Source organism: Camponotus floridanus, unplaced genomic scaffold, assembly GCF_003227725.1.
Source record: "Camponotus floridanus strain SB8 unplaced genomic scaffold, Cflo_v7.5 scaffold3, whole genome shotgun sequence".
Classification (NCBI taxonomy): domain Eukaryota; kingdom Metazoa; phylum Arthropoda; class Insecta; order Hymenoptera; family Formicidae; genus Camponotus; species Camponotus floridanus.
In genome coordinates, this window is record NW_020229436.1 from 850,483 (window position 1) to 875,941 (window position 25,459).

Consider the following 25,459-nt stretch of genomic DNA (forward strand, 5'->3'; position numbering starts at 1 on the left):
GGCGAAAATAAAAGAGTCACGGGGACACGTATAGGGTTTCATCAGAGTGTCAACCGTAATAAATAGCCAATGACTTAGTTAAGCGGGAAGCTACTCGGCCGAGCGCGAAGTTACGACCGGTCGAGCTGAGAAGGGAACAGGTGGGACGAACTCAAGTATCTTTGCAAAGCGAAGCGTTGACGAAGACGGAAATGAAGATACATATTTTGTAAAATTGACAAAAATAATAAAATATATAAATTTTGTTATTGCGAATGATTGCGATTAAAAAATATAAGAATGATAAGTTCTAAATTAAGTATTATATATTTAAATACAAATTAAAAATATATTGTTTAATATTAATTATATATATATTATTTAATTTATTATATAATTAAAAGAAAATTAGAAAATAATTAATTAGCATAAACGATTGCATTCATTGAATTAGCCTATTACTAGTATTCTCTCATCATTTACTGTAGAACGTTAAAAAAATTACTCGCATAGTAAATAAATAATACAGAAATAATATAAAGATACAATTCGCATTCACATATATTCACAAATCTATCTTTACTTTCTTTATTTGAATCGTTAATGAATATCTTTTTATACGGGCCGAGAAAAAATGTTGACTGCAACCAAGAGTGCAGACAGCACTTATCTAATTTATATACCTTATTCGTGTCGTCCCACTTACAACTTCGTGGTTCACCCACCTGGTCCATGCCGGATACTTAAACGATCATTGACACGGATGGACATCGGACACGATGAGTTTGGAGACGCTCCTCTCATCTGAAGCGGATTGACGATTCCACTCCGAGGTGGTCTCGGCGATTCGCTCTTTCTCGCGAACGAGATATATCGCTGGGATCGAGTCAACGCGTTTCGTTGACAAGCGCGAACATTGACGATATAAAACTCATGCTATGTATAAGTTTATGCTTCCTTATTACGAATTGTCAAGGCATGTTCAATCTTGATGCGAAGATTGCACGAATTATATTTCGAATTCAATATGAAATGTGATGACGATCTCGGAGTTATTTCTTCGAAATGTCATGAAAACGTCATTGAAATGTCATGGAATGATGTTTGATCGATAGCTATTATTTTTCAACTGATTACAGTGATCTCGAAATTTTTAAAATTTAACATATATATGATATTCTTATACCTAATTCAAATTTTGAGAAATAAATCACATATAAATGTAATTATTTCATTTATCGATTTATACAGATATTACATTTAATTTATTAGATAAGATTTCGCAGTTGGCATTATGTCACAACGACATTTGCGTGGAAACGGACGATCGTAATGTCGTTTTCGAAAGGCGAAACGTAAGGTAAGAATGTACTTATTAGAGAGGCGTGCATCGAGATTACATTTACATTCCTCCATTCCGATAGTTTTGCAAATTGCCGATAATGACAAGGCGATCGGTCGATTTTCCAGGCTACGGAAACCGTTCGTGGAAAGCATCGGCGAGGATTGAATGATGACGATATGCTTCGTTCAGTTGCAATTACACGCTGCGTTCTCACTCGGGTAAAACTGATTGATTTGTACGCTCCGAAATCATAGACTTGTCTCTTTCCGTCTGTCTTGCAAAACTTTGCCGATGATTAGGCTATCGATTATGTACTCCAGTTCCTGGATAACCGGAACATTAGAAAATTGCCATTCATAATTACGGGTTGTTGAAGAATAATGGAAATTCAACTTGTAATACATACATAGTCTTCTTGATGGTGTATCTTGAAATATTCTATTCCTCCGACAATAGTACGATTGATTTGAAAAATAAAAAAAAATTATCCAGTACATAAAACTAAATAATCAAAAATTGTAAAATATAAATAATAATAAAATAAATAATCGAAAATTGTAAAATATGTAGCTGCAACAAACGATTTAATTTTTCATATCTGGCTATAGTTCTGACCGTGCATGAGTGCGTTGCTCAAATGACTTGACGATTACGGCGGACAATTCGCGGAGAGGACCGGTTCAATATCATAATGACGAGAGGCGGGGAAGAGAAAACGAAGGAATCGTCGAAGTCATCGTCACTTCGTTACCTCTGTCGAGAACGTACAAATGACAGTGCTTGAAATACGAGGCGCGAACGACATTTGTTAGCGCCTTCTTGCCACGTTGACGCTCGTTCCGCGGTGATATCGAGGAGATATGTATAATATAACGCGAGAAAGACGCACGAGAGCAGACTCGACCGATTCGCTCGGTTTACCAATCCATGCCAATCGCGTTTCCTTTCGACGTGTCCGCGGTTTGCTAAAGTCACAGCGCGTTATCTTTACCATTATCAATTTTCATACTTTCGTGCGAACAATCAGATATTCATAATCAGTTATTTTAACACTAGAAGATAAAATGTAGACTTGAAAAGAGTCTGAATGGGCAAACTCTTGATATTCCATTCTGGAAGAATTTTATTTCAGGTTTTTCGAGCTTGAACATTTTTATAAACTAGCTTTTACAATTTTGTCTAAAAAATATTACTTTTAATATTATAACGTGTTATAAATTACTCGTGATAACTAATATAATGACTGTGTCTATTACCAATCTTGATCTCAATAATAGATTAAGAAGCTATTGCTCTCATTACATTTTTTCTAAATCGCAGTTTCTTTTATATGTTGCTAACTCACATAAATTTCCTTCTTTTTATCGATCTCGAATTAGATTTATTTCTTAAGTTCGCTAAAGATTATTGTTAATAAAGATAATTTCTATTAGACGCATCATATATATAAGAAACATATATATATCTTCAAATAGAATTACCTCTTTTCATATGTATACTTTTTTATTAGACGTATATTTATCAAAGATAGGATCTCTCTAAGATTAAAGTAAAAAATATAACATTCATTCATTCTATAATTAATTTTACAAATTATCATCAAATTATTATCTTTTTCTTAAGTATCTTTTGCATACAAATATATCACTATTACATTTAATTTTAAACTCTTGCGCATTGTTTCCTCCATTTTAATTATTTATAAAGACCTCAATCTCTTGTCGTAGAACAAGATGTCTCGCGTATGTTGACGCAAAGTGGAGACGTCGAATGGCGTAATCAATTTTTTGCGTACTCCGGACGCGACGCAAAAGTACGTCGTCTTTGGCGAATGAGGAAGGAACGCACCGCGTCACGCTCAGATTAATTTACGTTTCGCGAACAAACAAGGTGCCGGTTTTAATTATCTGCCGACAGATTGATTGATCGATCCCGAAGACGTTCTCCTATCGCGCGCGATCAGATACGGCGCGTCAATACTCAATTTACCTCGTTGCACGGCAAACGCACACTTTCGCGACTGTCATCCCCATCGCGCGTTACGCACGCTCGGTGTATATCGCTAATTTACTTTTCATTAATGACGGATCGATGAGTCGGCGCAATTCCAGCGAGCGTTTTTAATATATTTTTCGCTATCTTAATTAGATATTTAGACCTCGGGAAGAGGGAGGAGGGTGGGAGACCGGGCCGGTTCACGTTATTAGCGAAGACGAAATCGTTATCGTCGACGCTAAATTAAAACGGCCGTAATACACGGACTAATAAAATATCGTGAAACCCGTCAACCGCGAATATTTTCGATTTTCGGTGACCAATCGTAATTCACTCGCGCGCACTCGTAAACTTGTCATCTCGAGCGGACTTCCATTGGAACGGATTTACGATGTCACCCTCGTTTCTGTTGTTAAACTGCATTAGTTAGTCTCTAGCGAAACAGAGATATAGTGCAAGAGAAAAAGAAGTTGTTTAATTTAAAATACTCTTTGAAAATCAAGTTTAGATGTATATTTTTCTCCCAGTCTTCTAAAAATTAAAGATTAAAATTAATACTTTTTTTCTCTCAAATTTTAGAATCATTCCCGATACTTCTACATATAGTTGATGCTAAATCGGCAACTGGCAATTCAACGTACCCGAGTGTTGCATGTATCAAACTCAAAGTGAAGACATCAATTTGATGGCAACGTCTCGCGATTCCGACGAATTCGTTCGCGTCGATTTGCGATCGTCCGCTCAAACGGGACGGAGAGATTCGTCCGTGTGTTCATGTTCCTCGTAGATCGTCGCCCGCCCTGGACCAGTTTCAATATGTCCCGCGAGCGCTTTGATCCGCCTCGGTCGCGCGTGCACTCGCAACCGTAATTCACTCACGGAGTGCTGTAAAGCCGCGAGAGACTCGCCCGACAAGCGGACCCCGGCGGCTCGTCATCCGTTTCGTCAGTCGTTTAACATGGTCGTAGATCGTGTCGAATAAAAATACGTATGACGGACCACACATCGTGAGTCCCCGAATCGCTTATGCCGCCCAATTACGAGTTGACTGCTCCGATAAATAAGAGAACTTTTCTGGCAATTTAAATATCGTAGAGCAGAAGATGACTTTTCCTTAGATGAATTACGTAATATTTCAACATAACTTTTTTTCAGATTTGTCACTTTAATTCTATTATTTTCTATGAATGTAAAGACTTATGCAAGGATGATGTGACGGAAAATGGCCGCCGAATTGGCATAGAGTAAATAGACGATTTATCGAAACATCGCGATTGTTGCGTCGCTTACGTTACGTAAGATTCGCAAAAATCACCAGTCTTGGCGGCTTATTTGCGTTGGCGACGTCTCGAAAAACCGGTGGGTTCTCGTATTTCGTTCGCGATCGACGTGACGCAGCAGGTGTATCGCCTGATGTCGGGCTTTTATCGCGTCAAGACGCGCGACTCTGGCTGGCAACTTAATCACGGATATATCCGAGGACGCCGATTCTCGGTTTCCCTTGTCGTTCCGCTGCCTCTCCGCAATTAAGCGAAGAAACACGCTCGATTTCAGACCACGCGATGTTAGGTTCCTGGGAGATAATACGTTTCGCAATACGAGTCGTCGTCGGTGATTATCGTTTCTAATCAAGCTCGCCCGCACGCAAAATTAAAATAAATAATGCTCGATGCTCTTTAATCTTGTATATAGATGTTAATGAGAAATGATTGTGATTAAAATTATGGAATGGGAGATCAACAGGTCACGTATATTTTAATATTTTTTATTTTATGTTCTTTATTTGTATCTTCAATTTTAATTTTAATTTTAATTTTTGGGTTTACTTTAATTTGCGCAATGGGTCCTCTCGTATATTATGCTAAATAAATATTAATTTTAAATTAATGATAGGTGCGCGGAAACATCTGGCAATAGTTCAAAGAAATAAACAGCAAATCAAACCTTGAAAAAAAGGGGAATAAATTTTATCCACTTGCATACCGCTTAAAATACGCAACTTCAAAGAGGATTAAACGATATTTTAAGAGTAATCACCGTAACAGAGAATCCCGCGTCTTCACGTTATCGCAGGTGTAACTATAATTCCGGCTACGCCCACTGAGTTGTATTAATGAAGCGATATCGATCGGCCCTTTCAGGATTTATATACTCGATCCCGAGGCTGTTAAATAACTTCTTCGACTGTTAAACGCGCGCGCGTTCAGCACGTATTTCAGCTCGCATAAGTGTGTATGCGGGCCCTCTCGCCGGGTAATAATCGACGATAAATCGGCGTATCGGTGCCGACGGTAATTAATTATTGCTTTGTGGTTATCGGCTCTCTTGCGGTGGAAACGACGAGTTGCGTGCGGATAATCCCCGTCGACCGGCAAATATCCTGCTATATTGAAAGGTTCGCGCAGCCGCGAGAGCTCGAAGCGCAACGTAAATACAGAGCCCGGCGACCGCAAGAGACTCTCCGCGGCGTTTTACGGCCAAAGGCCGACCGACGAATGAAGATTACTGTTATTGCAAGTGGTAATTCGTACTTAATATTCCGCGATGCGCCGCGGCCGTCGAGGAGTTTACTATTGCGTAAACATCCGCCCGATCTATCGGATCAAACTCTCTTTAACCTTTGCCAAAGCGGTCCCGACCGCTCGACGGGTGAGCATTTTTCCAAAGTAACAACTTGCGAAAAGTATTATCGAGGAAAACGATACCTGCTGACATAAAATTAACGTTAATAATACATGTATAAAATAGGAATATATAATATTTAAATAGTATATTTAATAATAATAATATATGTAATTTATGTAAAAATATTTGTTTTGAGTGGCAGAAAATTGTAATGATTTTTTCAGAATTTTGTTTCGAGATTCCGTCATTAAGATGCTTATATTTGAGAATTTTAAAAAAAAGTTTAAATAAATTAAATATCTTTCTCTCTCTGGAACTAATTAAGAAACGTTTTTTGAAAAATTCACTCCGAGTTCGACAAGGAATCTATAATTAAAGATTCTCAGATACACACTGTGTGCATCGAAGAGTTTAATCTCATACAGCCTTCTGCAGATCGTGTTTAAAAATTTAGAATTACACGTTACATTCTCTCAGGCGTAAATCGATGCCGTATCAACGGGTTAATAACCAGGCGCTAAACGCTTTCTATTCGTATCGCGAGACTTAATAAATGCGTTGACGTTCGTAAAGATAATCTCAATATACCTATCTTGTGTAATTTATCATGCGTGTTAACGTTGTAAAGATGCGCTTTTCATGTAGAGGCAAAAACGCGATGCATGTAACACGAATTGTTAGATGTTTTAATCTCGAGATAATTTACATAATTTATGTGCGACATTTTACGTTGTAATGTAAAAATGACAACGTAGTGCAAAAACTTACACTAGGAAAAATTATACTTATTCTATGATATATTACATTTCTGCTTTATGTTATATTTCTGCTTGCGAAAGGCAGAAGGATTAATCAACGTAAGCAAAGGACACGAAACAAAATAGAAAGACGTAACAATCGGTATGCATTAATAAATTATACAGAATACTGAATGATTTATACGATGTCGGTTTGTACTACAGGAGATTATTTTGTGCGAAAGAGAAAAGTTGCGTTAAATTGTAGCCATTTGAAATGGTATTTCTTCAATACAAATCCCGATTAAAGATAATCGCGAGCCGTGGGTCAAATAGTCACGTTTACCGCAAAATGTGTGTGGTGTAAATGCGGGGTGAAATAACGGTCGAAGGACGTGAAGCTAATTTACATATCGAGTTGAACGATAATTCGCGATGCGTATTACCGGCAATTACTTACGCGGCTGATCAATAATACCGCAGAGTTTTCGAGAGTCGTTCCTCTCATCTCTCGCCGCGGTTCAGACATTATTACATGCAAAATGACTAATTCCCTCGATTACGGCACAACGGGTCATACACGCCGGCGAGCGATATAATAAGCGCGCGGTAGCGCCTGGAAAAAGGATAATTATCTACTTACGACGGGGCTTGCTTTAGTTTAACGTTATTAGCGTGATGCCGGCCAAGAGCGGCGGTTCGTGAAATTATAACTTGCAGTAACTTAAGGTAAACCAAGAGATTTTATTTACCACCGCGTTACTTCCTCGTTTGTATATCGCTAAGCTTTTATCTTGAATAAGAGATTACGAGATTGCGATATATGATATTTTCTCTCCCTTTAGCATGTATATCAAAATTGCCGTGAGATATTTATCATGAAATATTAGGACGTGTTTTCGTTTAATAAAAAATAATTCTTGTTAGAAATTTCACGCAATCGTTGGTAATAAATTACGAAAATAATTTACATTTACATTTGTCCATCTTTTTGCTCCGTGCTTAATTTCTGATTGTCCTATATGATTTTAGCAACGTTGTGTTCTCTTTTACATTCTTTCCCGATAAAAAAAGAAAAAAGAAAATGTATATATATATATGCAAAGAATTACAATACATATCTTGTGTTCAATTGCGGATTTTCGCGGAGAGAAAAGCGGGAAAATGGCGAGGCCATAATATTGACGCCGGATTCCGGCACCAAATGGACGATTAATTCCTCGTGCGCGGCATCAACGTGCAAAATTGATAGCCAGCACCTGACATATCGGCCAAGTCGGTACTTCGTAACTGCCCATTACGAAGTTTATTACGGTTTCCCGGGTACAACGGTGGCTCTTACTATGAAAACGCACTCGGCGGAGGCGCACGTGGTAAATACGTGTCCGCGAATTACGCCAAGAAGGGATCTGTTAAAATGGCAGATGCTGATCTCTCTTTCCCTTTCTCTCTCTCGAATTACTATTAAGAAGTTATAAATAAGTTATAATAAGTTTTAACCGCGTGGAATCTCTTCTTATCGGAGAAGCTCGAAAAATTGCGTCCGAATTGATCGAAGAACGCATTTGAGAATATTTTTATTGACGCAGCTCATGAATCACTAGTAGTATTTTGTAAAAAATTTGTTACAAAATTATTTTATTCTTTACGAAATCAATCTAGTTTAATTTAAATTATTTTGATTCGATTTATCTATTTATGGTTAATTTTATCTCAACGATAATTTAAAATTAAATTTAAATTTAAATATAAAGTTAAAGTTAAAACATACTTAATCCCTTACGTTTTCTCTTACTTGTAAAATAATGTCGTTGAGAACATCCTATAGAAATTCGCGTGCATCTTGAAAAGAGAGCTCGACTTCCTGTGCTCGAGTGTCGTGGCGCAACAATTAATCACCGTCGGCGGCAATACGTCGTTTTATCAGCCGATTACTTTTCCCTTGCGTCATTAAAATCGGAAATACAATCTGCATAATATAATTGTAAGGCTGGCTTCTCTCGCGCGGAATTATTTATTCTTCGCGACATTATTTATAATCGATTGCGATGCTGAAGGAACTCGCTTATCGCGGCAACCGGCGATATATTATCATCGATAACTGGATACCTATAAGCACCGCTAAATGGATTACGCTTAGATTTACGTCGATGTGATTGAATGGCACAGAACTGTACACAGTGCTGCAATGTGTTACATCGGTGTGCGTGTAAACGCGAGAGATTAGCGCGATCTACGCGAAATAAAATGCTTCAATAACGTGGCGTCTCCGAGTTAATTTGAAGCATTAATCAACACGAGTTTTATTTTAATCAACGTGAGTTTCTCAGAATCTAGCCTCCGTTTGCTATATCTCTCAAGTGCTCTTGACACATTCGTATCGATATAATCTCATTTCCGCACTACATAATAAAAACATAATATCGATATCATCTTAATCATTTCAGAGGGAAAGAAATATATCATTTAAATTCTGGATCTTAATTAAAGTAGATGAAACATCTATCGCGTAGATCATTATTTTAATTCTATTTTTATTTATCAAAAGAGACCGAGAGAGAGAGAGAAAGAGATTTTCTCACGATATATAATTCAAGCAATTTGGAAAACATTATATTGACGTATCGTGCATGTCCCGTCCACTATATTTTCAACTTCTTACTACTCATTTAACTTCTGATTAAAATCTTAATCGGAGAGACACTCCTCTTCTTCATTATTCCGCTAATAGAGTCATTGGACGGCGCGGTAAATAATGGCGCGTCAGAAAAACGATTTTTCATTAAACGTCTATGCATACGTAAACGCGCGTTTCTTTCGCGAGTAAGTTTGCAAAAAGTCACGAATTTAACTTTATACAGAGCTGGCGCAAAAGTGGGATGTGCGCGGCACAAGCGTAAAAGCGTACGGAGAGAAAGATATTAATCGACGCCAAGGCCTGTCATACGTAATTTAGAATCGAGTTATCGCAATGCGCGGCACCATCGGACGAAATTAATAATAATTTGCGGTAATGGGGGGCCTCCCATCGTAAATTACGAATCGACGAACGAGCCTCGTTTTTAATTTCGCTCGCCGCGCGAGCGGCGAAAGTGCGCGGCACACAAGGCGAATGTCGTCGTCGCGAAACTGGGAACGGCGGCACGATATAACTGTAATTGAACGTGGCTCTTAAATATTCATCAGCCGCGGTTCATTCACGTTAACTCCCGTACGTCGTACGCTATTTTAGTGACTACGGCTGAACGGATAAAAACGAGCGTCAATGACACGGCAGTGATAAATGTTTGTCCTTAAGTTCTCGACTTCGCCTCCTCTCGAAATGGAGTTTCACTCGCTTTAACGATCCTCGATTTTTATATCGGGTCGATTTTTATACCGGAAGCGGTTCCCTTCTCGTCGTTTCCGATTGCGTACTTAAGATGGCGGCGCGCTAAATAAAAACCGCTATTGCAAGATGGATTATAAAATTTATAATACTGTCAGACGAGTAATATTCTGAAGGATAATTCGATATTAATATGACGGATATTATATGTGAATTATATTTTTACGCTTTTGTTGAATTCTTTAATACATATCGCATATATAATAAATTCATGTATTGTAAAAATATGAATTGCAGAAAGGGAAGCTAGCGGTTCTGGGGTCGTCCGCGGTGCTCCGCCGGTTCCGGAGACGATCAATGCGGAGGACGAGCCGGAAACGGACGATACCGGAAGTACGAGTGGAAAGGGCGCCTCGCCGGTCGTGAATCCGCTACTCCAGGAGCGATCGAATTGCGAGGAACTGAAACATGTGGCCTGCCACTTGGAGACCAAGGACCTCTGGGATAAATTCAATGAGCTCGGCACGGAGATGATCATCACAAAGACTGGCAGGTAAGGTCATTTCAAATTATCAACTTCCGTTGTTTGAGAGAATGATTGATGTCTGGATTGTCATGCTGATTTATTTATCGATATCGACGATAACACCGGAGGCACTTCACGTGGACGTCGATAAATTTTAATCGCGCGAGCGATGATCGCCAAGTGATAGTTGCTTTCAAATTCGAATTTGATATTCATTAATTGTTACAGACGTTGAATCATTTTTTCAATATTGTACGATTTCAAATTTCAAAACAACTTTTTCTGTTACATAATCCTTCAAGTTTTAAGACCACTTTTTGCGTTACGTAATTCTACATTGCATAATATATGATTCGGTAATTCACATAAACTTTACTCGCAATTTGCGATTACTTTGGCGAATGTCGAAGTTGACGTAATAATGTAATAAATTCAATGCATCATGCATTGATATTTTCGAAATTATTATTTTATTCCGAGACAATGAGACTGAGATCGAGAGAGACAAGTACGTTTCGTAACGCGATTAATCGAAGGATCGCAGGCGGAAACAATTTCAGTTTCTCTCGAGGGGGGTAAGCGAGATCCCCGAGGCAACCAGATGCCCTGGGAATCTCCCTCGAGACGATGTATCCCGCTAATGCATCGCAGGTTGGATTCCTCCTGGACAACGTCGAAGCGATTGACTCTTTCTCATTACTCGTGGCCGCTCACCCTTTCGATTCTCGTCCCGAAACCACCGTCGCTCCCGGGGCGACGTCACTGCAAACTCAATCACATCCCGCTACGGGTCACGACACGACACGACACCCACGAAAATTCCCGAGGGGAACCCGACGATAGAAACGGACTAGGCTTAGGGCGAGAGGTGTCGTTACCCTGAGCAAGCTGTCACTCGCCTGACACGTTATACCGAAACATAAGCAAGCGTTCTAATCGCATTGAAATTACGAACCTTTAATTGCGGGAATTGAGCAGGGAAGCCGGAGGGAGGATAGTATATATTCAATCAAGACATGAAACATAAAAAAAACTTCAAAATTTTTGTGACTAATCTTTTTTAAATTTTGTATAATATAAAAAATACAATATTAAAAATATGATAAACAAATCGAAATATAACAACCATCTAGAAAATGTCAGAAATTTTGCCACTGTTTTGAGAATAATCAAGTTGTTTTCAAAATTTAATACGAAATGTTTTATTTCAAAAATTATTATTTCTATAATTTTTATTTATAAGAAATAATTTGATTTTAAAATATCGGCAAAATATTATGGGATATAATTATCTGTTTTAAATAGACATTATTTGACAAATGTTAATCGTATATATAATAAGTAACATCATAATAAAAAAACTTATAGACATAGTATAGATTGGCATGAGAGAGAAAGAGAGGGAAAGAGAGAGGGAAGGAGAGTAAAGATTGAACTTGGATATGTGTATACAAAGCTTCAATTGATTCAGAATTAAAAATGCAAGAAAAGTAGTTGATTATATGAAACGTAAGCTTAAATATATACATATGTAACACGCATTTCTATCCATGAGAAGAATCCTCTTTAAAAGTAAACAAATTCAACTGCGAATAATAAGAAAGTAGCATAATGCAAGGCGCATTGTACAAATAAAAGGATAAAAGTACACACAAATATACCGGGCAAAGTAATACAAAACTGTGAAAGAGTCGGGATTACCTCAGGAATGGAAAGGGGGAGAGGTCCGGGAAGAGAAAGAGGGGAGAGATGGAAAAAGGAGAATAAAAAGCAGGGAACGAGCTGGTGGCAAGCGGCGGGTTAAATTGCTATATTGACCGTCAGTCAATTAGTCGGGTCGGTGTAGAAACCGGGCGAGCTTATGCCAGTTTATAAGGGTCCTTGGGACGAGCGGTGGCGACCGAAGGCGTGAGGATTCGAGTGGGATCACACTGTGAGGGGAGAGAAGTCCTGGGGGGATCTCTCAGGGCTGCCTCTACCTCTTCGCGGAAGGCAATCCGAAAAGTTTTATGTTCGCGTTCATCTCTCGACTCGCGATATACCACACCTTCTCAAACATATATCTCCGACTTAACGACGGAAATGCTAACATTGGACGCGAAGTTGACTATCGAAAGCCATAGCAAATAATCCTTTATATCAATGCGGTGGATTAGAACGAGTTAATGGTGGAATGAAATTCGATATTTCTAAGATAATTGGAATATATTATATTTAGAAGAATTTTGTGACTATATTATTTTTAGAAGAATTTTAGAGGAATTTTTGTTAAGATACAGATGCTGTAGATTTAATAAAAATGTTTTTCCATCACTTGCTATAAATTTTATTTTATTGCTATTTTAATATTCAATATTTAATACGAACATATATTTAATATTAAATCATTACAAAAAAAATTACGTCGGATTTGTTATGCTAGAATTAGATATTTGTTTATAAATTTTTTAATATAATATTCACTAAATATTTTTTCGTGTGAATGAAACGGAGTTGCTAGATCTTTATATAGGGTGGGAGTCGCGTGCGCCGGTCCTGGACGGAAGTCTAAGATGGAGTGCGAGGATAACATTGAATGGATTCTCGAGAAAACTGGGAAACTCCGGAAGCGAAAGGAGGCGGAAAAGATGGGAGGGACGACGCGGCCGACGCGCGCCTAATTGCCCGCCACGATGGGCAACATCCCTGCTCTTTATTCCCCCCTAAAGGGGAGACGGGAGGATTCGCGTTCCTTCAGCCGAGTGCGCGCCTACTCGTGCGTCGGTAATTAGATCTGTGTCTCAGAGACGCTGGTCGTCGCTCCCTTCAGCCGTCAACTTACGCCCCTTATCGTCCCTTAGACTTTCCACCACTAGGCAGCCCGAGATTCCCCTTCTTTGAGCTCGCTTCAACCCTCCTTCTCTCTTCCTTCCATTATGTTTTTCGCTATTTATGGAAAATTTCATGCAGAATTCTACTTTTTCGTTCACGTGTTCCATTTAAATTTTTAAACTTGACAATTTTGCGTAATCTGTATCGCAAAGTGTAAATTTGTAAGAGATTTGTTATGAAATAATATTAATGTTTTTAATTCTTGAAAGACATTTTATTTCATTTAGAAAAAAAGAGAAAGAGAACAGAAAACATGCAATTTAAACTTTCTTTAATAATCGGGATAGAATTTTTATATTTTATTCTTATATGTTTCTTAAGGATTTCTATTTTTGCTGAGTTTTCACGTCTCGTATAAAGCCATGTTTTCTCACGTGAAGTGGGAATTTGGCGGATAATCCTGTGAGAAAAAATCACAGGCATCTTCGGTGCTTGTGCTCGCGTCACGAGAGAAATGGTCGCACGAAAGGGGAGAAGGGTTAAAAATCAGGTACGAACGAGGACGAGGAGAGGCAGAGGCGGAATGGTGCGAGGGTGAGGTCCCACCTTCCCCCTCGTTCAATTCATTAACAAAAGACGGCTTGATAAATAAAAGCATTACTCACACTCGTGGCGCTGGCAGGATGAATGCATACCGAGTCGACAAGGACCGAGGAGAAGACGTAGATAAGATCGGCGGGTGTCCCCGCGTTTTAGTGGTCGAACAGCGGGGGGCCCGACACGGTATTAATGTTTGGCCTCCGAGGCAAAACATTCACGCCAGGTCCCGGGTCCCCGCGGACCCCCTCGCCTCTAACCGCGAATCCGGGCCCATAGTCCCCCTTCTCGTCTCCCTTCTTTTCCGTTCCATTCTCTTCTCGTACACCATACGTTGATGACCGTGAACGGATCAATTCTAAAATTATCGCGAATCTGTTCAGATCATTGATTACCAAAATGCAGCGTTTCTATTTTATTAAAAATCTCAAAAATTTCTGTTTTAGAAAAAACGACAAGTTAATTAAAGTTTAGCTAATTTGACTTATACTGTCTAAGAGGAAAAAATTATATACTGCTTCATAAAATAAAATTGAATGAAATCGTTTGGAATTTTTATGTAAGTTAAGAATAGTTTTGAAAATTTTGATTTAATTAATGACAGTGAAAATTATATAGTAGTAAAAAATTATATTTTCATTTTCTCTTTCTTTTTCTCTTGCAAGAAATTTAATAAAAATTAATAAAAATTATTATTAATAAAAATTGACAAGCAACGAGTCTGATAATTGCAAACATTTGGAAATATTTAAAAACAAAGCATTTAAATTTTTTTTTGAATTTTGGACTTTTTTTACTAACTAACAAAATGTTTTGTGTTTGCGCAGACGAATGTTTCCGACATGTCGCGTTTCATTCAACGGACTGAAGGCGGACAGTCGATACGCGGTCCTGATGGACATCGTGCCGGTTGACAACAAGAGGTATCGATACGCATATCATAGGAGCTGCTGGTTGGTGGCCGGAAAGGCGGATCCGCCGGCGCCAGCCCGGCTCTACGTCCATCCGGATTCACCTTTCACAGGCGAACAGCTCCGAAAGCAGGTCGTCTCCTTCGAAAAAGTCAAGCTCACTAACAATGACATGGACAGACATGGGCATGTGAGTATATTATTTTTTTGAGAAAAAATTTTCCTCTTCCTCTTGTAAGATCAATCGTTGAGTTGCGCTGGACTCGTATGACAATCGAATAGCTATATTTTCTGCCTAATTTCCGAAATATGTCAGATACGTAAAAATAAGAGAAAGAAAACGGCGGAGTATATTAGCTTAGAATCGAATTAGATTTTCAAACACAATATATATGAACCCGTGAATAAGGACTTGGCAATTTAGCGCTCATCATTTTGTAGAAATTATATTCGTACTTCCGGTAAATTCTATATCGGCTTGCTATAAAAAGCCAATTCCGACAAGTGCAGATTCCGATTCACGTTACAGCGGATGTGTTAAGTTTCTTATTGAATTAATTAATTAATAAGCCTTATCCGACCGTCTTTCTATTTCTTGCGCGAAGGCATCCGGTTAATTCCTCGTGACACTTGTCAGACCACCGTAAAGATCGGTCTTTATTATTAAGCCGTTATAATGACAGAATGAGTAAGTTAATCGCGCGCTCGCGCTTACGTAGTAACGCGCATCGATTTTTCGACACGAATGTGAAGTTCCGTCGCGTTTTGAATGATTCACGAATCGGTGAAAAGGAACGGAATAAAATTCCGCCGACGTTTCCTTATATCCATCCGGTTTAATCCTAGTATTAAAAAGAAGAAAACGAACCGATATGATTATAAAACAGACGCATAACAATATTATGATTTCATAATTTCTAGTTTAATAATAATTAATAATAATTTCTAATTTGATAATAATTAATAATAATAATAATATTTTATATTGTTTTTTTTAAATAGAGAATTTTTCAAATTAGTCCTTTTTTCAGCAAGTCCTTTTTTTAGCAAAAACATATACATGGTTTAAAACAAAACATTATTCTATTGATATTATAAATATGAGAAAAATTTTCTTATATTATTAGAATAATATTGTTAAATCAGGTGGAAAGAATGGCCATTGTTTAAATTAAAATTCAATATAATTAATTTTAATATCATTAAAGTTTTCAAAATTTCTGCATTTTTCAGAAAGAAATATATAAAAAAAGTGACATCTCTTGAGTGCATTACATTCGATTAATTTTAATTGTCATGTACATGCGAGTAGTCTGTCGACATTTTTTCACGAATCGCGAATTTTTCACATTTTCATAGCAAATTTTTCACATTTTCTCGCGTTTGCAAACGTGGCCGTTCCGAGACAACTCGCTTATTAAACTTTTATACGTTACTCGGCGCAGCTGCGGCTAAAAGTACGACATTGTCGGCGTCGAAGACAGCGAGTGCACGCCTACCGCGTCCACCGGTTGTTGCATTAATAAAAATCGACCGGCATCGATTGTTAGGTTCAACAAAGTTCAGCAAAGTGGAACGCAACACGATGACATTTTGTCTCGCGGAAAGCTTTTACGTCGTACTTATCTTACCTTCTTACGTCATTTCACGAAGCATATCTTTCTCTCTGCGTAATTTTCTTTTTCCATAATCACGCGACACGGTTGATTTACCTAGGCTCGCAACTCGTAGACTTTTACGGTGATGACGTTGACGAAGCGCTTATGAGAATTTTAAAAGGACGTGAAATTATAAATAAGAAAATAAAGCGTTAGATGCTGTGTATAAGAAAGAAAGAGAGAGAGAGATTTCTAAAGTAATTTTAAAGTGATCTTTCAATATGCGAAAGTAATATTCAGAGGGGATATTAAATATTGTGCTTACAAAGAATTAATTGAGTCAATTTCTCACATTGCTCCTGAAATCAAAAAGTCATCAAGAACGTCATCGTCGTCGCAAACCTGATTAATCGCGACCTACCGCAGGTCTCGGTTATGAAAAGGAGAAAAACGACGCCGATAAAACGAATTTCATCGTGGCGCGATTTAGTCGCTCCACGGGATAATTTGACAGTCCGTTGTCTCGTTTGTCATAAGACACGGGAATCTCAGCCGCGTCTTTGCCCCCTCCTCGCCCCAGCCTTGCTGTCACCCCCTCCCCCACCCCCTCCCACCGTCTCATTGTCAGCCCGAGCTCCTCTTTCTCGCCGGCGCATCGGGGCCCTTAATTCATCGGATGACTGACGTAAATAGGAACTCCGATCGGGGCAGCGCTTCTTCACGGTACTCATTTTGTATTCAGGGTATTACACGCTGCCAGACGCGGGCAAAGTGATTCTTTTGAATGGTAACGGGGAGCTCGCCCTGCCCCGAAGTGCTCCTCTAATTCATACGCTTTTTCTCGCCGCGGCCGATCTCCGCCCGCGTTTGTGCTGTTAATGCTATCGCATTGCTCTCGGCTTCGTCGCCGATTCAAATCCCCGAACGACGAAAGTCGACGTGAAACTCGATGTAATCTCCGTCCTCGGGAAACGATAAGCCGTCAGCGATTCTGGTACCCTAATGGGACGCTCGGAAATAAGGGATGGATGGAAATGCGTAGCGCGAAAGAAGACGAAGAAGTCGTGTCCGCATGCGCGATATCGTCATCCATTTGGATCGTTGGCTAGTTAGTTCGTTTCGACTTTAATTGGACGAAATCGGACACTTGTAATTATCGCGAGAGATCTTCCGATTGCGAACAACTTTCACTCCCGTCTTTGAATTAATAACATAAATTGAGGAATGATGGTCGTCTGGATTTCTCACGCGATTAAAAAAACTGATAAAATTTAAAATAATAGTGAAAAGGTGTAGACAAAATAATATGTTCATCATTCAAAAGAAATAAATAGGTATTGCAAAAAATATATTTAGCCTTACGATAAAAAACATGTTTTACAATAACTATTCGATAAGTATATTAATCTCGAGGCTAAGACAGAGGAGGAAGTGTCTGTGTTTGGAAAATTAAACGCGTATCGAACGTATATCGCCATTAATCATCTCTACGGGCAGTGTGATACAATTTCGGATAATTTGCAGCTGGTGCTGAACTCGATGCACAAGTACCAGCCGAGGATCCACCTGGTGAAGCGGCCGGACTCGGGTACGGCCAAGTCGATCGTGGACCTCGAGAAGGAGCCGCACAAGACCTTCATATTCCCGGAGGCCATATTCACCGCTGTCACCGCCTATCAGAATCAGCTCGTAAGTTTCACTTTGTTTCTCGCTACCGTTACACTCCCGCCTTTCCTTTTTGCGCTCGCTCATTCTCCTTCTCGTTCCTCGTCTTTCTTTCGACTCGGCCGGAGTCTCGTACGTCCGTCCGGTCGCCTCCGGTCCTCCACATCTCGGCCACACGGGACTGGTTCCTCCATTTCGTTCGCCGCGGCTCTCTTTCATCCCCGATAATCGTTTCTGTCGAGAGCGAGCGACCGCGCGCAAAGACACTGGCGTAACACCTCGCGGATACACGAGATTTTACGTTAACGTTGCGTCCGCGTATCAAGAGAATCATCCGTTTCCTTTTTGCGAAGCTACTGTATATTTTATCAATATTTTACAATTTTATTTTTAAAATCGAACGTGCGCATATATTGCATATTTATTGTTATTTAGATAATGATCTTTGATGATTTAAATATACATCTTTTTAAGATAGAATGCTCTTCCCTCGAATCGAAAATTTTCAAGATACTCATTTTTAATATAATAATTAAGTGAAATTATGATATGCAAGGCACGAGGAAATTGACATTAGAATCGAAAAAATATTTTTGGAACTCATTAAATACATAAATTGACATTAGAATCGAGAAAATATTTTTGGAACTCATTAAATACATAACGTATGAGAGAGACAAATCAACGAATACACATACAATACACTTAGAATGCGAAGATCTCTAAATAGGCTCGCCACTGTTCGAGCGCAGTGTACAACTGTCAAAAGGCGCAACACGTGCAACTGTCGAGGTGTTCGCGAGAGGAACGCGGGAGTCGCGATCCCGGTCTCTCTTTCTCTCCTTCTCGACGGAACCGTCTTCCGTGTCCAAGTTCAGATTCTGTGTTCGGCGCGCGAGAAAGACGGGCATTATCGTATTTCACGATAGTCGTTTAAGAACCGACCGTGCGGCGTCATGTGTGGTCCAGGTCAGCGTCGTTCGCATTCCACGGGCGTCGCGGCGCGGCGCGTCTCGTTCCACCGCCACCGTCGTCGAGGGGGACTCAATTCCATCCTCGCGGCGGTTGGAATTTCGGACCTTGACGTAGGTTAGATCTATGATCCTCAGAGGCGACAACGGACAACTATCTGGCTCCGTTTCCGATGTTTATCCTAGTACCGTTTAATCGATCTCTCTTCTTTTTATCGCGAGCCGGGTCGTATTCCTTGAGGGAGATGGCGGCCTTTTTTCCTTAAAGAATAGTATATTATAATTTATTTGAACTCTTTTCATTACAAAAGATTGAAATGAAAAAAATTGCACGCCTTTATTTTATATAAAAACTTTTTTACTTTATTCAAATTTCTTTTTTTTCCGAAAAAATAACATTTTTAGTTTGTTTGTTAATATTGCAAATCTTTTTCAATATTTTAATTGTTAAAGAGACACTAAGAATGTTAAATCACTTATATGATTTCAAAACAAATTTTCATATAAATAAAATGTAACAAATGCGATTTGCAATTGTAATTAAAAAGAGTTAGCGATGATCCTAATTCAGGCCTCTAGTGTGATCTTCTAGTGTTATTCTTCGCTTTATCGAAACGTTTTACTTAAGCTTGTCGTCATTTCGGCACAGCTTTTGACGAAGATGCGACGTGTTTCGTCTGCCAGCTAATGCAGCCGAAAACTGACGGAATCGACTCTAACGGGTGGTCCCAGGGACGGGTTACGACGACGACGACGATGACGACGACGAGAGCGACGCGGCTGTTGATGATGATGATGAGGTGCGAAGAGACACCTCGGCAATTACCTCGGGCCAGTTTCTCTTCCACGACGTCCTCTCTTTTGTGCCTCTCGCTTTCTGCGTCCTCTCGTCTCGTCATTATCGTTCCTTGCGGTTTCCTCGTCGCCTCCGAGTTTCTTCCGTCCGCTTGTCGTCGTTTTTTCTCTCCCTTTTTCTCGCATCTTCCTGAAGAAACGCGTCGAATATCGTCGACCGATCGTTATTTCGATAGTCGAGATCTTTATGGCATGGCATGTTGGATGTTCTTTCGCGTCGAGCGGAAGTCACGACCAGTCAAGCTTTATGCAAAGCCTGTCATGAACATTACAAGATTTTAACTTTATGCAAAATGTTTTGATATTAACTTCCTCTATATTTTTTATATTTTAATCGGCATCTTTATCTCTTGATTATTAAGTAACAAGCAGCGTTAAAAAAATTATAAATGGGGATAAAGAAATAATAAATTAAAAAGTAATCTCTGAACGTATCTAGCGGCAATGTTGATTAGAATGAACGTCACTGTAGGCTTTCAGCGAGATCGAAAATAGACAAGATAGAATGTAAAAGCGGTGGGATCAGGAGCAAAGAAACAGCGAGTGATCAGCGCGAACGCGTCGCGGTCGAATAAAAGCAAAGGGACGAAGAAGGACAGAGGTATACCGTGGAATGCACGTTAGTGATGTAGAAATGCAGCTGAGTGCGCGGCGGACAGCGGATGCTGCGAGGTAGATGGATAGGTAGATACGACTTGTTTAGAACGTGAGACAAGACAAGCCACCCGAGATTCGGTGAAAGAGGAGGCTATAAAGCGTTGTCGACAAGATCGAGATCGGCGATATATTAAAAAGACTGTACGGAAAGATAGTTGATAGCTAATCTAAAGAGATACACGAGTTTGAAATAGTTGCAGGCAAGCAGACAAAATGAGAATATTAATAACATTAATAGAGTACAGATGGAAAGAGATAAACTAGTGACGACGATACTAACGGGAATAATGGTTAATTAATTTCAATAAATGAGCAATTTTCATCATTTTCTCATCTTGTTTGAGCTCGAAAATCATAGCATTAGCATTCGGATATTCGAGATTATGGAAGATAACTGCTTCCAGACATATATGCTAGCTTTAGCAAAAAAAAGATCAAAGAGATCTCGCGAGTTCATCGCGATGGCAAACGACCTTAGCGCTTCGGTACCGTGTATATCCGTGTATACAATCGGATTTTTGGCATGGATATTCCTCTCGGGCTCGGGGTTTACCGGCTCGAAAGCCATTCGTCGCGGTTAGCGCGTTTCCCGTCACTCGTCGTCGTCGTCACAGTCACTGTCGGGGGTGCGCTCGTTTAGCGAGGGCTACCTTCTTTCCCCAAAGGCAGTGCCGCGTATCGTTGCGGACGCTTTTTGCTCTCTCCTTCCCCATCAGGCTTCGCGCTTCCCTTCTCAGGCCTCGTAACGACCTACGCGACCGACTCGATTCGTCTTTCTCGCTCGTACCACGTCATAATTCATAACTTAACTGCCGCCTCTCTTCCTTCCCTCCAGCCGCGCTCGACGGAGAGAGTTCCTTCATCCGTTCTGTCGGGCTCCTTATCGCCCCCCGATGTCGCCTCCTCTCTCTCGTGCTCTTCCTTGCCTCCCCTGCCCTCCTCATTCTCCTTCTCCGTCGTTGTAGACATCCATTATGCGAACTTCCACGACCGGACTTTCCATCGCAGATTTTGGTATCTCGTGTCTTTGATTTCTTTTTCAATGAAAATATACGAAATGGAGGAATGCAAAAATAAGACTTTAGAGTTGAGCTTTCAGAACGCGAATAAGATCTTATTCATCTTTTCAATTTAATACATTTTTAATGAAAAATTAAATACAAGTAGTTGACATTCTGACATTTCAAAATCGGGATGTGTGAAGTGAGGTCTTTTATTGAATTTTCATTAAGACAGAATTATATTCCAGATTATATTCAAATGCACGATTGCATCATCCGGATAGAGAAAATTGTCTGTGTCTTTAAGCTTTATTTATTATGTTTACTATTGACAAATTTCCATATTTCTCTGATTTATTTACTAAATCTATCATCGCAGTTAGGTCGTTTGTCGCAGTAACATTTATGTTACTTCCGCAGTTTGGATTTTATTATTCCTTTTCGTTGCTTTGCATTTATTCATCGACGACAACGTCACAGTCGACGTCTTCGTCATCGTCTATTATCCGCGGTCACTTTGTACTCGCTCTTTCGTTGCTCCTGTCGAAATGCTTAGCGCTTCCCACTTCTAGAAATTTATTTGTCAACAAGGTTTATGCACTCTGCTTTGTAGTATATTTCTGGTCTTCGTATTGAAGTTTGTCATTTCGGACAGTTCTTCGAAGTTCCCCTTTTCATCTATTACATTTTTCATTGTTGTCTCTATTAAGATGAAATGTCTTTGATTGCACGTAAATTGCGCACTGTATTTCTTTGATGAAGAATCATCTATTTGAAACTATGTGAATCTCACAGTAGTCTCGAATTATATATAATTATATGTGTCAGCTGTAGAAGCACGCTTAATGGAAATTAGGAATGAAATGTCAGGGAAAATCAGACGCGTTGAAAATTTTATCAAGCGCTAAGAATAATCACATTCAATTTTCTGTTAACTAAATAATAAACATACTGTAACTAGAATATTTAAGTTAGTGAATGCTCGCTGGATCTCTATCTTCATCTACATTTCACATACATAGCGTATCGTAACGATTTTTTCCACTATTTTTATCAATATTCTTTCTTATTTTAAAGGAAAATTTCTCGGTCAGTGCTTTTGAAAGAGATACGTACGATAAAATGTAACTTTCTTCGAAGGAATTGCATAAAATTCTGGAGTTTCGTTAGAAATAAAATAAATTTCAAACGGTTAGGTCGACATAACGTTAGGTCGATCACCTTGTATATATCTAAATTATATCAAACTGTAATTGAAGTAATCATATGAAATTATCTTAGAGGACTTAGCCTCAAGGTACATAATAAGTAAGTCTTTTCGCTTCTTTATTTTTTTCTCCCGACCGCGTTCTCTGGCAGAGTTAAAAAGAAACGCACGCACGATGACCGCACGCGTTTCAGTTCCGAGTACCTAATTGCGCAAAGCGGTACGGAAACGCGAGGCATAAAGACAAATCTGTGATAATTATGCGATTACGAATAATTATCCTGCGTCGCGGGATGTCGTGTCCTGCGGATGCGGCGTTTCCAGGCGTAATACGCGCTTTGTCCGATATATATGCACCCGGTGATGTAATTACGACACATTTAAAGACTTGTTTGCGCACGCTCGCGGTCGCACATCATCGTGTCCTCGTCACAGGATGCGACGATTCCCCCGTCTGCAAAATTGCGGTAAATTAGGTGTGTAAGTACGCATTAACAGTAAATGAACGCGGTTTACTTTGCAATCGGCGCGATGCGGAAGTTATTATAAATCCAAGGTTGCTAAGCGCGATCGAGCTTCAGCAAAGTGGCATTCTGCGTCGTTTTTTTCCTCACGAACAAGCTAATCCTCGTTAATATAAATGTAATTAAACGAACACGATAATCCCGTTATGAAAAGAATTAATTAATATTAGTCGCGAGAAAACACGACTACGGATTATCGCAAACTGTTTGAAGGCTAAATCATTCTTGCCATCGAGCCCGTCGTAATAAACTTGCGCTGTAAAGATAGACATCTTGAATGAATTTATACAGTCCCGATGTAACGACACGCCAGAAATAATCGTCCGGCAATGCTATAAACCCGTCGCTAGTCTATGTAGGGCAATGTCCAAAAATATGGGCGACCATGCCCCTTAACAATCGCCATATGTGTCGGGCAATAATTCAGACACTTGCCACCGCGCTCGAGCATTACCAAATGAACTGAGCGGGACATCTAAAGAGAGAAAATAGAATGCGGGAAAGGATAGGAATAAGAAACAAAAACAGAAATAAGAAGGAGTAGAAAAGGGAAGTGAGGAAGGAAGAGAGGAAAGGAAAAGCAAGAAACGAAGAGACAAGAAATTGTCATGTAATAAGAAAATGCTTGGCTTTTAAATTTTCAAAGAGATTTTTAAATTTCGTTTTTCTTCTTCTAGATTAAAAAATTTAACATTTTTTTTCTATAACTTTGAAACTCTTTTGCATGATTGAATGATTAGATTTTTGAATCCTAAAGAAGTTTCTATTCTTTGTATTTTAACTCTTTCGTATCTCCGAGACATATATGTCTCACCTACGAAAAAATTCATAACTTTTAAACAAATAATCCTATCGACTTCTGTTTCGGCTTGCTTTAAAGAAGAAGGTTCAAGTTATATGTAAAAAAATCGCGCACTTTGAAATGTAATGTTTACAGTACAATATAATTATCTAAACTGTGCAAAAAATCAAACTTTTAGAGAATGAAGATTAACCGCATATTAATTGAAAAATCATAAAATTTATGCGCTAATTATAAACTTAAAGTTTTATTTAAATGTGATTACAATTTTATTATGATAAATATTATAATAATTTATACGTATAATCAAAGTAAGACGACTGACATCCAAGTCTCGCGGCAGATGTGCGGCTTGCAAAAAAAATGTATAACAACGCTGTGAGTCAAATGTGTGTGTTCAGGAAAAAACATAATATATATTTAAAAAAAAATCAAAATAAAATCAAAGCTCATATTTTAAATATATTGATATTTAATAACTTTTCATTGTCGCCATCTTGAATTTAAATTTTGATGGTAAATTTGGAATCAGTACCCTCAAAAACCAATAAAATTGTCTTCATATGAAACACATCTCTTTTGGGAAAGCCGGAGGTACGAAAGGGTTAAATATCTAGAACATTTTTCATTCTTGGATTGTCAAATCTTTCAGCAATTGAGTTAATCAGGTTTCTAAATATCTCCGTTCACTCTTGTATCCTCTCGTCAAGATCGACGTTTAAGCGAGGAAGAAAGAAGCAAAAGAGACAGAGGAGGCGATGGTTTTAGTGGCTGCAAGCGACAGCGTCGGCGAGGGCGCGAACGAAAGAAAACATAAATAATCGCGTTCAAATGAGACAGGGAGAAGAAGGAAGAGGAAGAAGAAGAGGAAGAGAGGCTCTCTCTTTCGGAGCCACACACGGCGGTGCGGCGGCTGTGTGTCCCGATCTCGTCGAACCTGATGCCTGTGCGCTATACTACTCCGCCCCCTCTCGACGCTCTCGTGCCCAGGATGCTGAAGAGGAAGCTGACACGAAACACGGGATGGCTCATCGCTCTGACAACGCAGTCTTTCGCGCTCATAGACGATTTATCTCGCGATCCAACGTTGTCCGTTTCATGTCTTGAACGAGTTATCCCCTTACCAAATATCGCTCGCGTCCGAGACCCCTCGGATGAGATGCTCTTCGCGATCCGACGTCCTTCAAAGCTTCAGACGGACTACATTAAAGGCGAATTCTCCACGAGAGGGTTAATTAATTCGCTGTCCCAGACAGGACAACACGCGCGTTGCGTGAGCAGAGATTAAAATTCGCTTCCGCTCGTCGACGTCGAAGTGACGTTAA

At 39.3% G+C, this 25,459-nt stretch overlaps 1 protein-coding gene across 2 annotated transcripts in view; it reads left to right on the plus strand.

Moving 5' to 3' along the window:
- LOC105257678 (T-box protein H15) overlaps positions 1 to 25,459 on the plus strand; it is a 47,452-nt gene that overhangs the window by 10,496 nt on the left and 11,497 nt on the right. For both annotated transcript variants that reach the window (XM_011268467.3, XM_020029488.2), the window contains exons 2-4: positions 10,307 to 10,562; positions 14,771 to 15,044; positions 17,977 to 18,141. In XM_011268467.3, coding sequence (XP_011266769.2) covers positions 10,307 to 10,562; positions 14,771 to 15,044; positions 17,977 to 18,141 — 695 coding nt within the window. The remainder of the gene's footprint in view (positions 1 to 10,306; positions 10,563 to 14,770; positions 15,045 to 17,976; positions 18,142 to 25,459) is intronic.